General features: G+C 38.6%; 1 protein-coding gene across 2 annotated transcripts in view; it reads right to left on the reverse strand.

The window, feature by feature from the left end:
• Window positions 1-13,250, reverse strand: part of THSD7B (thrombospondin type 1 domain containing 7B) — a 758,532-nt gene that overhangs the window by 572,754 nt on the left and 172,528 nt on the right. For both annotated transcript variants that reach the window (XM_073884500.1, XM_073884495.1), the window contains exon 2: window positions 6,946-7,756. In XM_073884500.1, the coding sequence (XP_073740601.1) occupies window positions 6,946-7,756 (811 nt within the window). The remainder of the gene's footprint in view (window positions 1-6,945; window positions 7,757-13,250) is intronic.

The following is a 13,250-nucleotide window of genomic DNA, read 5'->3' on the forward strand; positions in this document are numbered from 1 at the left end:
ATCAGATAAAGGGCTAGTATCCAAAATCTATAAAGAACTTATCAAACTCAAAACCCGAAGAACAAATAATCCAATCAAAAAATGGGCAGAAGAGATGAACAGACATTTTCCAAAGAAGACATCCAAATGACCAACACACACAGGAGAAAGTGCTCAATATCGCTCGGCATCAGGGAAATCCAAATCAAAACCTCAATGAGATACCACCTCACACCAGTCAGAATGGCTAAAATTAACAAGTCAGGAAACGACAGATGTTGGCGGGGATGCGGAGAAAGGGGAACCCTCCTACGCTGTTGGTGGGAATGCAAGCTGGTGCAACCACTCTGGAAAACAGTATGGAGGTTCCTCAAACAGTTGAAAATAGAGGTACCCTACAATCCAGCAATTGCACTACTGGGTATTTACCACCAAGATACAAATGTAGGGATCCGAAGGGGTATGTGGACCCCAATGTTTATAGCAGCAATGTCCACAATAGCCAAACTGTGGAAAGAGCCAAGATGTCCATCGACAGATGAATGGATAAAGAAGAAGTGGTATATATACACAATGGAATATTATGCAGCCATCAAATGGAATGAGATCTTGCCATTTGCAACGATGTGGATGGAACTGGAGGGTGTTATGCTGAGTGAAATAAGTCAGTCAGAGAAAGACATGTATCATATGACCTCACTGATATGAGGAATTCTTAATCTCGGGAAACAAACTGAGGGTTGCCGGAGTGGTGGGGGGTGGGAGGGATGGGGTGGCTGGGTGATAGTCACTGGGGAGGGTATGTGCTATGGTGAGCGCTGTGAATTGTGCAAGACTGTTGAATCACAGATCTGTACTTCTGAAACAAATAATGCAATATATGTAAGGGAAAAAAATAGAAGATAGCAGGAGGGGAAGAATGAAGGGGAGTAAGTCGGATGGGGAGACGAACCATGAGAGACGATGGACTCTGAAAAACAAACTGAGGTTTCTAGAGGGGAGGGGGTGGGGGGATGGGTTAGCCTGGTGATGGGTATTAAAGAGGGCACATTCTGCGTGGAGCCTTGGGTGTTATGCACAAACAATGAATCATGAAACACTAAAACAACAACAAAAAAAAGAAATGGGCAGAAGGCATGAACAGACATTTTTCCAAAGAAGACATCCAAATGGCCAATAGACACATGAAAAAGTGCTCAACATCGCTCAGCATCAGGGAAATCCAAATCAAAACTTCAATGAGATACCACCTCACACCAGTCAGAATGGATAAAATTAACAAGTCAGGACACAACAGATGTTGACGGGGATGTGGAGAAGGGGAACCCTCCTACACTGTTGGTGGGAATGCAAGCTGGTGCAGCCACTCTGGAAAAGAGGATAGAGGTTTCTCAAAAAGTTGAAAATATAGCTACCTTATGATCCAGCAATTGCACTACTGGGTATTTACCCCAAAGACAGAAATGTAGTGATCCAAACGGGTATGTGCACCCCTATGTTTATAGCTGCAATGTCCACAATAGCCAAACTGTGGGAATAGCCAAGATGTCCATCAACAGATGAATGGATAAAGAAGATGTGGTATATTTATACAATGAAATATTATGCAGCCATCAAAAGGAATGATATCTTGCCATTTGCAACGACGTGGATGGAACTGGAGGGTATTATGTTGAGTGAAATAAGTCATTCAGAGAAAGACATGTATCATATGACCTCACTGATATGAGGAATTCTTGATTTCTCAGGAAACAAACTGAGGGTTGCTGGAGTGGTGGGTGGAAGGGATGGGGTGGCTGGGTGATTGACATTGGGGAGGGCATGCGCTGTGGTGAGTGCTGTGAATTGTGTAAGACTGATGAATCACAGATCTGTACCTCTGAAACAAATAATGCATTATATGGTAAAAAAAAAAAAGAAGATAGCAGGAGGAGAAGAATGAACGGGGGGGAAATCTGAGGGGGAGGCAAACCATGAGAGACTATGGACTCTGAAAAACAAACTGAGGGTTCTAGAGGGAAGGGCCGTGGAAGGATGGGTTAGCCTGGTAATGGGTATTAAAGAGGGCACGTTCTGCATGGAGCACTGGGTGTTATATGCAAACAATAAATCATGGAACAATACATCAAAAACTAATGATGTAATGTAAGGTGATTAACATAACATAATAAAAAAAAAAGAATTCTGGTAAGAGGACAGGAAAAAGAAAAATACTACATTATAATCAAATGTGATTTATCCCAGGCATGCAAAGCTGGTTCAACATCAAAAATCAATTAACACAATCTAACATATCTACAGACTACAGTAAAATTATACAGTCATATCTATACACACAGAAAAAGCACTTGACAAAAACCACCATCAGTGAATGACAAAAATTCTCAGCAAACTATATAGGAAAAAGAATATGGGGGAGTTCTTCAACATGACAAAGAATATCCATGGGGGTTGCCTGGGTGGCTCAGTCCTTAAGCATCTGCCTTCAGCCCAAGTCATGATCCTGGGGTCCTGAGATCGAGTCCCACATCAGGCTCCCTGCTCAGCGGTAGGCCCTCTCCCACTCCCTCTGCTTGTGTTCCCTCTCTCGCTGTGTCTCTGTCAAATAAATAAATAAAATCTTCAACAAAAAAAAACTTAAAAAAAAGAGTATCTATGGGGAGCCTGGGTGGCTCAGTTGATTGAGTATCCAACTCCTGATTTCAGCTCAGGTCATGATCTCAGGGTCATGAGACTGAGCCCCCCAACAGGTTCTGCTTGAGTTTCTCTCCCTCTGTCCCTCTCCCTGCTTGTGCTCATGCATGTGCTGTCCCTCTCTCTCTCAAATAAATAAATATTTTTTTAAAAAGAGAATATCCACAAAAAACATACATTTAGCATTTTTCTTAATTGTGAGAAACCAGATGCTTTCTTGCTAAGATTGGGAACAAGGCAAGGATATCCATCCTTATCACTTATCACTTTGACATCATACTGAAAGTCCTAGATAATACAATATTGTTCTTTGGTGTTCCATCTAAAACAACAACAATAAGTTGAAGGAGTAAGACAATAAAAGGAAATGAAAGGGGAACAGAATGAAAAGGAAGAAATAAACTTCCTTTGCCTGCAAATGATAGGCTTGTCTATATAGAGAATCCCAAAAAATCTTCATCAACAATAACAACACAAAGTCCTGGAACTAGTAAGTGATTATAACAAGGGTTCAGAATACAATGTTAATATATAAGTCAATTGTTTTCTTGTATACTAGCAATGAAAAATTAGAATTTGAAATTAAAAACACAATACATTTATATTAGCACCAAAAAATATGAAATACTTAAGTATCAATCTAATAAAATATGTATAAGATTTACACGATAAGAAGTATAAAACTCTGATGAAGAAATCAAAGACGTACATAAATGGAGAAATATTCCAGGTACATGGAGAAGAAGACTCAATATTATCAAGATGTTATTTCTTTGCAAATTGCTCCATATACTACAAACAATCCCAGTCAAAATCTCAGCAAATTATTTTGTAGCTATTGAAAAAACTGATTCTAAAGTGTATATGGAAAAACAGAAGACCCAGAACAGTCAATACAATATTAAAAAAGAATAATTCAGAGGACTGACACTACCCAACTTCAAGACTTACTATAAAGCTTCAGTATTTAAGACATTGTTTTACTGGCAAATAGATAAATAGATCAATGGAATAAAGACAGAGAGCCCAAAAATAGATCCACATAAATACAGTCAAATAATCTTCGACAAAGGAGCAAAGGCAATTCAATAGAGAAAGGAGTCTTTTTAACAAATGATACTAGAACAACTGAATATCCACATGCAAAAAAACAAAATGAATTCAGATATCGACCTTATCCTTTCACAAAAGTTAGACTGGATCATAGACCTAAATGTAAAATGTAAAACCCCTAGAAAACAATATAGGAGGAAATCTAGTTGATCTTAGATTTAGAGAACTTGTTGTTGTTTTAGATGGAACACCAAAGAACAGTCCATGAATGAAATATTAATAAATTGGACTTCATTAAGATTAAAAAAAAAAAAAACTCTGTGAAAGACGCTTTTGAGAGAATGAAAAGACAGGCCATCAGTTGAAAGGAAATATTTTCAAAACAAATATCTGATAAAGGACTGGTATCCAAAAATATACAAAGAATTAGTAAAACTCAACCATAAGAAAACAACTCAAAAAATAGGAAAAGATCTGGACGCCTCACCAAGGAATATAAACAGATGTAAATAAGCATATGAAAAGATTCTGAACATTATATGTGATTAAGGAATTGCAAATTATGGGGCGCCTGGGTGGCTCAGTCGTTAAGCATCTGTCTTCAGTTCAGGTCATGATCCCAGGATCCAGCCCTGCATCAGCTCCTTGCTCAGAGGGAAACCTGCTTCTCCCTCTCCCACTTCCCCTGCTTGTGTTCCCTCTCTTGCTGTCTCTCTGTCAAATAAATAAATAAAATCTTTACAAAAAGGAATTGCAAATTAAAACAAAATACCACTACACACCTATTAAAACATGGCTAAAATCCAAAACACTGACAATAGCAAATGCTGGCCAGAACGTGAAGCAATAGGAACTCTTATTTATTGCTGGTGGGAATACAAAATGACACAGCCACTTTGGAAAACAGTTTGGCAGCTTCTTACAAAACTAAACAAACTCTTACCATAAAATTTTTCCAAATGAGTTAAAAAGATGTATTCACATAAAAATCTGCAGATGAATGTTTGTAGAAACTTTATTTATAGCTGCCAAAACTTGGAAGCAATCAAGATGTCCTTCAAGAGGTGAATGGATAACAAATTGTGATATAGCCATACAATGGAATACTGTTGGAGGAGGTAATCAAGAGGTTGTGACTTCCAGTTGACCTTGGGCTGGACTTGGGCAATTGGAGGCTCCTCACTCCCTCCCTTGTCCTTGGAATATATGCTCTGCACACAGTGGGAGCTCCTCTAAGGACACAGCCTTAAGGGAGTAATGTGTTTTGAGACCATCTAGATGGTATACGGGACTGGACCCAATTAAGGCCTCTATATACACTTTTAAGATTTGGCAGATGGGTACAGAGTTCGACTCATTTTGCAGCCACCTAAAACAAGCCTCATAATTAAGTTCTCTTACTTATTAAAATGCCATCTACCAATCTGGAATGGTCTGCCTCTTTCTTTGGTCTCTCCTTGCCCTGTGTATATGGCGTAAGAGGGGTAGTTTGTAAACCAACAAACGCTATTCAGTGATAAAAAGAACTGAGCTATCAAGCCATGGATACACATGGAGGAACTTTAAATGCATACTGCTAAGCAAAAGAAGCCAATAAGAAAAGGCTAACCACTGTATCATCCCAACTATATAACACTCTGGAAAAGATAAAACTATGCAACCAATAAAAAGATTATTGACTATCAGGGAACAGAACTGGGGAGAAGAAAGGTGAGATCAATAGGTGGAGCACAGATTTTAGGGCAGTGAAACTATTCTATATGATACAGCAATGATGGATACATATCATTACACATTTGTCCAAACCCATAGAATGTACAACACAGTGAATTCTAATGTAACCTATGGACTATAGTATTATATTGACATAGCTCATGAATTTTAACAAATACACTACCCTGATGCAAGATGTATGTATGAAACTGTATATGTGGAGGGGAGTGATGATAAGGTATATGGAAACTGTATTTTCCACTCAATTTGTCTGTAAATCAAAAACCAGTCTAAAAAATAGAGTTTTAATTTAAAAAATGGCAAAAACAAGCAAGCTAAAAATGAAAACATTCTCTGGAATATTAAGAAAACAATGTCTTTACAGAATCCCACATACACATTCAAACAATAATCACCCAAATCATCTGCTTAATCTTTTGGGCTTCACAGAGGCAGGCAATAAAAGGCATAAAATCACTCTTCAATGGACTTGCCAATTGTATATGGCATAAATCAGAATGAAGCATCAAAGATAAAATATGCTCATATGTGAAGTCAAATAAAAAAAAAAAGCAATCATCACATTATTTTGTTCTTGAATAGCAGAGGTAGTCTTTTGAGCCTCTCCCAGCCAGCTGTGGATTCCAAGAAAACAGTAACTGATGATAATGATTAATTCTAGGGATGAGCATTTCACTGTTTTATAATTTAAGTACTGGTGAAAGGCATTTAAATTTGGAAAAAAACTTGGTAATTATACCAGTGCTTCCTTTTAAGACCTTCTGGGGAAAATTAAACAAATACAACTTTGAACATATTTCTATATACTTATGTCATGGATTTTTTTTGTACTAGAATTTAAAGCAAAACAGTTACAAATAATTTTTAAGCCTAAACTATCCTTTTAAAAAGTTGTAGTTCATTCCCTCTATAGGTTTGTAATTCTATTTATTGCTGAGCAAGGTAATATTTTTTTCAAATCAATGTCATAGAAAGCATTCTTCGATTAACTTACTGCTATTATTACTACTATAAAAAATCTACAACTAAAATGTTAGAGAACCTTCTCAATCATGAAAACAAAAGTAAACAAAAAATTTAAAAAACACGATTATGAAAAATGATAAATATTTGCATAATTTATATCTCAAGTTTGAGAGTCAATTGGAATTTTTACCATTATAAAGAAAGGCTTAGTCTTTTATTATTGTAGTAACAGTACGGACCTATTTTTTTTTAAACTGGTTGATATGTTGATAAACCGTGGTAATATGTGCTTTATTCTATATAGTTACACTAATTATGCAAGAATTCAGAGCTCTGCCTTGTCAATACTCTGAAATATTCATAATTGAAATTGGAAACTTCTCCGATGAAACTTCTAAAAATCCAAATCCCAACCTGGTTATAATTTTCCCTTCGTAGGGAAACATAAAGAAACCTTATAAAATTGCATTGTAAAATAGCTAGGTGAAGCCAAGATGAAAACACTGAAGGCCTCCTTACCTTAAGGAAGCATTTTTTCCGTCACTTCTGGTGCACCAGACCTGCCGGGTTTGATAACCTATCTCTAAGTCCCAGGGCTTGGAGAGGTGATGTGGCTTGTAACTTTGATGTCGAAAGGTGACTCGCTCCTTTGAATCAGAGCTGAAATCCAGAACAGTTCTTCCGCTTAGGTTAATTTCTTTAAGATGAGGCAGTCTACATTTACTCCATGGTCCTGCTTTAAAGCTAAAAGTATATTCCTCTTCACCAAGAGGACAGGAAATGGGAGTGTCACAGGCTCTCGACTCCGTCAGATTGGGACACGGAGACCCGCCATAGAGAGGGGGAGCGATGGCCGCCCGGGTCCTGTGCTGCAATTGCTTCTCACAGCCCTTGCTGCACTCGGACCACTGTGAGAACTCAGATACGACACAGTCCCGGGGGCAGGGAATGAGGCAAGCTTGTTCTGCGGGGGGCTGAGGAGCAAAGTGTTCACAGATTTCATTTACAACCCTGGTTCTGTTCAACTTCTGAACACAGCGCACGGTCCGGTGCTGCAGCCCATGCTGCGCCGTCACACACTCCGCGGTCCGAGGCTGCGCTTGGCCGGGGCTGGCGGGAACGAGCACGCACTGGTGCCAGTCGGAGACCTCCCACTGGAAGACGTCGCTGTGCCAGTCACACACCCGGAAGCAGCTTCTTTCCTTTGGAGGCCTGGTGTTCTCGACGCAGTTAGATAGGTGACTCGTCCACCCTTCCAAGTGGAAACACCACAGGGCACGACTCTGCACTCCTCCCGGTCCACAGTCGCCCATACACCTTCCCCAGGGGCCTACGGGCAAAAGACAAAGGCGTCCGTTACTCAGAGATTCCACGTTGCCATTCACACAAAAATGGGTCAAACTGCACACTTCCCAACACAACCAGTTTGAAATTATGGACTTGAGTGGACAATAGAATCTGGTTGTGATGAGCGTGGGCGCTGCATCCGTTGGCCTTTGTTGAAATCCCCCCTCCGTCCCTTACCAGCAATGTCAACTTGGACGAGTTACTTCCGCTTTCTAAGCCTTCGTTCCCTTAACTACGTAAGAGACCGCATAGAAGCACTGACTTGCAGAGCTGTTCTGAGGCTCAGTGGTACAATGCGGTGCCAATGCACACTTAATGAAGGACTGGTATCATTAGAATCATTATGTTCCAAAGCCTATATAGCTAACTCAATATTAATACTTTCTAGTTAGACAATGTTTCAATCTAAAAGAAAAGTACTAAACCCAGGATTTTAATAAAGTGGGATTTTTCATGTTTCCAAGCCTTCAGCTCAATACTGCAGGTGGCTCAGAAGAGAACTATGTCTTAAAAAAACAACAATGAATCACGGAACACTACATCCAAAACTAAGGATGTAATGTACAGTGATTAACATAACATAATAAAATTAAATTTAAAAAAATAACCTGCCAAAGTATCTTAAATATACTTCCATTTGCTAAATAGGTGCCCCGCTTTTGGATTTTGCTTGCAGAGTGAATTGCATGAAACAAAGTATCTGCTGGGAGAGGATATAAAAGCAACAACAGTATCATTCAACCGCCCATGGAAATTCTGTCCCTATGACCCCTGAAATATACCCACTTTGATTTCTCATGGGTATTGACTCTGGGTCCAGCTGCCAACATTAGTTTGTAATACACCACATCTTTTAATTAATGAATATGTTTTCATGGGAAAGAGTCTCACAGAGAAACGGACAGATAAAAGAGCGTCCGTTGATGTTTCTCACATTGTTTTGCAACTAATCCGTAGACATACCAGCCAGGCTTATCCGAAAGGCTGACGATATAACGTTTCACAAGGATGGCAAGTAATCACATTTTGTGTCAACGGGAAAAGAATACTTTCCTCTCTTTCACTTTACTTAATTGTAACATGAACCTGAGAAAACTTTACCAGCTTAACTATGTAACCTTTGCCCCTGCACTAGGTTGTGATACTAAAGGCAATTCACACGCTGAGAAACATTTTAATTTACCTAGGTAAGAGAAAGAAGGTGCAGTCTTTCTCTCTTCCCCCAAATCTGATCCAACACCCAAAACTTCATGGAATATGTTTTCGTACACATCCATAATATCTCTAGAAACAGGAAATATGTACGGAGTCACATGCACTTAGGAAGAGACATACATATCCCCGGAGAAACGGGTATTTGCATTCGTGGCCAGCATGCTGCAGTGAGGATCTCTCACTTAAAGGGCAGGACATCAATTTGGGGGTTCTAATGTACAGTCTTCCCAGTTCTTCCTCACAGCCTTGTCTGGCTTTGTAGACCTACTGTGCCAATTGCTTCTGTCACTTTATAAGTAAGATTAACATAGAAAATACCCTCAGGTCCTTTCAGTGTCCCCATCCTGTAGTCTCCTCTTGCTGAAATGGACAGAGGAGTTTCATTGAAGTCAGCTTTTACTCATAGAAATGCCCTTGAGTTTGCCCACACATTGCCCAGGCGTGGTGTCCCAGCACTGACTGCTTATGGCACAGTAAATGCACATAAAAAATGGTACTCTCAGCACAGGCTGATTTCATCAACTGCCCGCAATTCTGGTGATTTTCTCCTAGATCACCCACAATTTGTGCTTTGTAAATTGAGATGTGCACTGCTACATGAAAGTCATTTACAGGCTTCATGTGTCCAGATGTTCCGGAGCAATCTCAGTTCAAGTATGCCAACCCTTGCCCATCATGTCAGACTATGCATGCAAATTTTCATTATTGCCAAAAAAAAGAAAAATCGCCATGGCTACTCAGTAAAGAAATACTTCCAAAAATATACCCTTGTAGCAAACTTTAAAATCTAAAGTCAATTTTGAATAATAGAAAACAGCTACTGGATGAAATTGAAAGAAGCTCTTTTGAAAGTACTAGGTTTTTAAATAACGGCTGTCTGCTTATCTTTATTTGTTAAGGTATCAAATACACACACTTTTCCCCTTAGGACTTTTTTGTGTAAAGAAAGTAAAACCGGAAAAAATCAAACCGTTTCTAACCAATCTGAAAAAGCTACTATTAAATTTAATTCATCTAGAACATCTTACAGGTAATCTTTATTCTTACTTTTAAAGATTTTACTAACACATTTTTTTATTAAAATGTTTCCTTTTTGTTGTAAGTTTTTCACCTACTTTCAAAATTGTTAAGGTAGCTCTTTTTTGTTATTTGAAATCATTAATACTTTAAACCTTATACGTTACTATTCTTCCCTTAGCTTTCACATTCTCCATCTATATAGAAATGCACCAAACAGCAAAAATTTTCTTAGATCAATGGAAGACAAAATATAACTATTAAGTAATTATCACCATTTGTTAAGGGCTAGCAGTGCTGTGCTGGGCTTGGATGGTACCAGAGGACTGTTACATATTCAAGAATTTTACCAGGTGGTTGTTAAATCATTCATAGTTTGAAATCAACCATGATGAAAGTATTTACACCACACTACAAATCAAGGCAAATCAAGACATTAAAAAAACAAACTGAGAGCTGGTTTGTCATATACCACTAGTGATTTGCCCCGTTCCTTCCTATTCCTTAAAACAGTCCTCTGACATGGGGCTAGAATGTTTATTTTATCAGTTGGGGAAATGAAGCTCAGAGAAGTTACGAAGCACATCGAAGGTTACACAGCTAATACATGGGAGACTAGAATGGGACTCCAGATCTGTGAGACTCCAAGCATGGGCTCTCGCCCTGCATTTGAAGAGTCTTTTCCAGGGTGTGCATTGGTGTATGTGATCCTAACATCACAAGGCAGATAGATCTGTTTCTTAGCTTAGCTATGATCTCTCTGATCTGTTAGTTAATATTCCTTTGAAAATGAGTACAAGTAATCAAGGTGGTATGTGAGCAATGAATTCCCCCTCCTAGCCCTGGAAATGTTGATAAGCATTAGTTAGTACATTAGGAAGGCACAGTCAACAGAGAATAGTTTCTCCTCAGGTTAAAAGCCAACTTTGCAGACAACTGAACAACATGTAAGTAACAAGCAAATACAAAGTGAATTGTGTATGCTTGGAATAAATGAAAAACAAATTGCAAACAAGATATACAAGATAGAGACAAGACCTCTCAGCAATTGACCTATGACAATTTGCATTTCTCAGGCATACAGAGAAAATGTGTTCCATGACTTATTCAGTTGTCTTTGCCTATGAACTTTAAACACACACACTAGTGAAAATCACATAGCCCTGAGGGATTTTGCCATTTCAGAAAACATGCATATTGAAGCAAAATGTGAACTACAGTTTGAGAAATCTTGTATCCCTTGTCCAACTTTAGAAATAGAACATATTAAAGTTTTGAGCAGTTGCATGGAGAAAATGAACATCACCTTTAGATTTTCCACATACATAAAATGCGATTATAGTCACAACATATATTGAGATAAATAATCTAAAGAAACATATAGGAAACCCACGCTTTTAAACATCAATCATTTGGTATTTCTTTATTTTTAAGATTTTATTTATTTATTTGACAGAGAGAGATAGAGCACGAGTGGGAGGAGGGACAGAGGGAGAGGTAGAAGCAGACTCCCCACTGAGCAGGGAGCCTGATTTGGGGCTCGATCCCAGGACCCTCTGATCATGACCTGAGCCGAAGGCAGACACTTAACTGACTGAGCCACCCAGGCGCCCCACATTTGGTATTTCTTAACTGAAAACAGTTCCCAAGTAATACAAATAAAATAAAATTTAGAACCAGTAAAGGATTAAAAGTTTAATTAGACATAATATGCATTTAAACTAAAACTCATGCTGTGTTACAGTCTCAGAAAATACTTCAATGGTATAATAGGAATAATAATTCAGTACTTGTTTACCTGGACCAACATTATATAAAAACATCATCCAGGGCGCCTGGGTGGCTCAGATGGTTAAGCGTCTGCCTTCAGCTCAGGTCATGATCCCAGAGTCCTGGGATCGGGTCCCGCATCGGGCTCCTTGCTCCTTGGGAACCTGCTTCTCCCTCTGCCTCTCTCTCTGCCTCTCTCTCTCTGTCTCTCATGAATAAATAAATAAAATCTTTTAAAAAAAAAAACATCATCCACCTGCAAGTTACTACCTTTTCTGTGTGATAAATACAGTTACTTTGGAATAAACTGCTAAATCTTTTCAATCACATCAGTTTTAATTAACACATTAACATTTTGGTTTAGAAATAAAATCTTTGGGTGCAAAAGGGTGGCATGGATGAATTCTTGGGTCACATTCACATTTAAGACTCTGTGATGCCTCTTTTTTTTCTTATCTGCCTGTGTTTTTGCAGAAAGTGCAAATATGTGAATGTTCTAATGTAATATTCCCCTAGAAGCAGAAAAGTGCTGGCACATTTTATTCTCTTAATTAAGTTACCCTTAAGTGGATTAGTTGAGGTAAATGTATCTCCCAATCTAAATCATCATATTGGAGATGACCTGCTGGATGCCTGAATTTTGGGTGTGGCATTCACAAAGATGCCTGCAACAAAGGAAAAAGGGAACTCAAGGGGTCAGAAAGAATAAACACATTCTGGCTTTTGCACAGCATTTGCCACTGTTTGAGGCAGCAACCCTGACTTAATACCATTCATGCAATAGGAAAAGATGTTTATTTTACTGTGCATTTTTTTCAACCACAGCTTTCATTATCCTGACATTGCTTTATTTTTAACTTGGGCAATGGGGTAGAGGAGTGACAAGAACGTCAATGCAAAGCTTTAATATCTTAACCAAATTATTTGTGGATAATTACTATACCAAAGCACTCATAAACCTCAACATTACCAAATGTGATATAAAACAACAGTGACTCACTGGTAAGACACCTCACCTCCAAGAAATAGCTTGAAATTTATGTACTAGCTTTCACTCCTTAAAAAGCCTTCATGTCAACTGTGGAGTAATTAAAGTAAGGCTTCCCTTGCACAGTTGACAAATATCGAAGAAATCACACTTTCTAAAATATCTCAAAGAACCCAAAGAATGAGAAAAGAGTAGCATCTGAGCATTCATTCACTAAAATAACAATTTCTCATTAGCTGCTACTTGACAAATAGTGTATTTGACTCTGGAAATACAAAAATAAATGAGACACCAAGTAACTCTTACAAAATCTGTGTGCTAGATGTAATGCCAATTTGCTCCTGAAGAGGACATTTGGTCTCTCCTTCAGGTCTATCAGCACTTACTTGGTACACAGCTGAAGAATTTTAATGTTTTGGTTCCCAGAGCTCATTGGACCTAACGCAGCAAACCAGAAATTGAGAGGGACCACTGGAGGCAGGGACAC

This window comes from Callorhinus ursinus, unplaced genomic scaffold (genome assembly GCF_003265705.2).
Source record: "Callorhinus ursinus isolate GAN/ISIS: 27379988/994484 unplaced genomic scaffold, GSC_fseal_2.0 scaffold2, whole genome shotgun sequence".
In the NCBI taxonomy this organism is placed as follows: domain Eukaryota; kingdom Metazoa; phylum Chordata; class Mammalia; order Carnivora; family Otariidae; genus Callorhinus; species Callorhinus ursinus.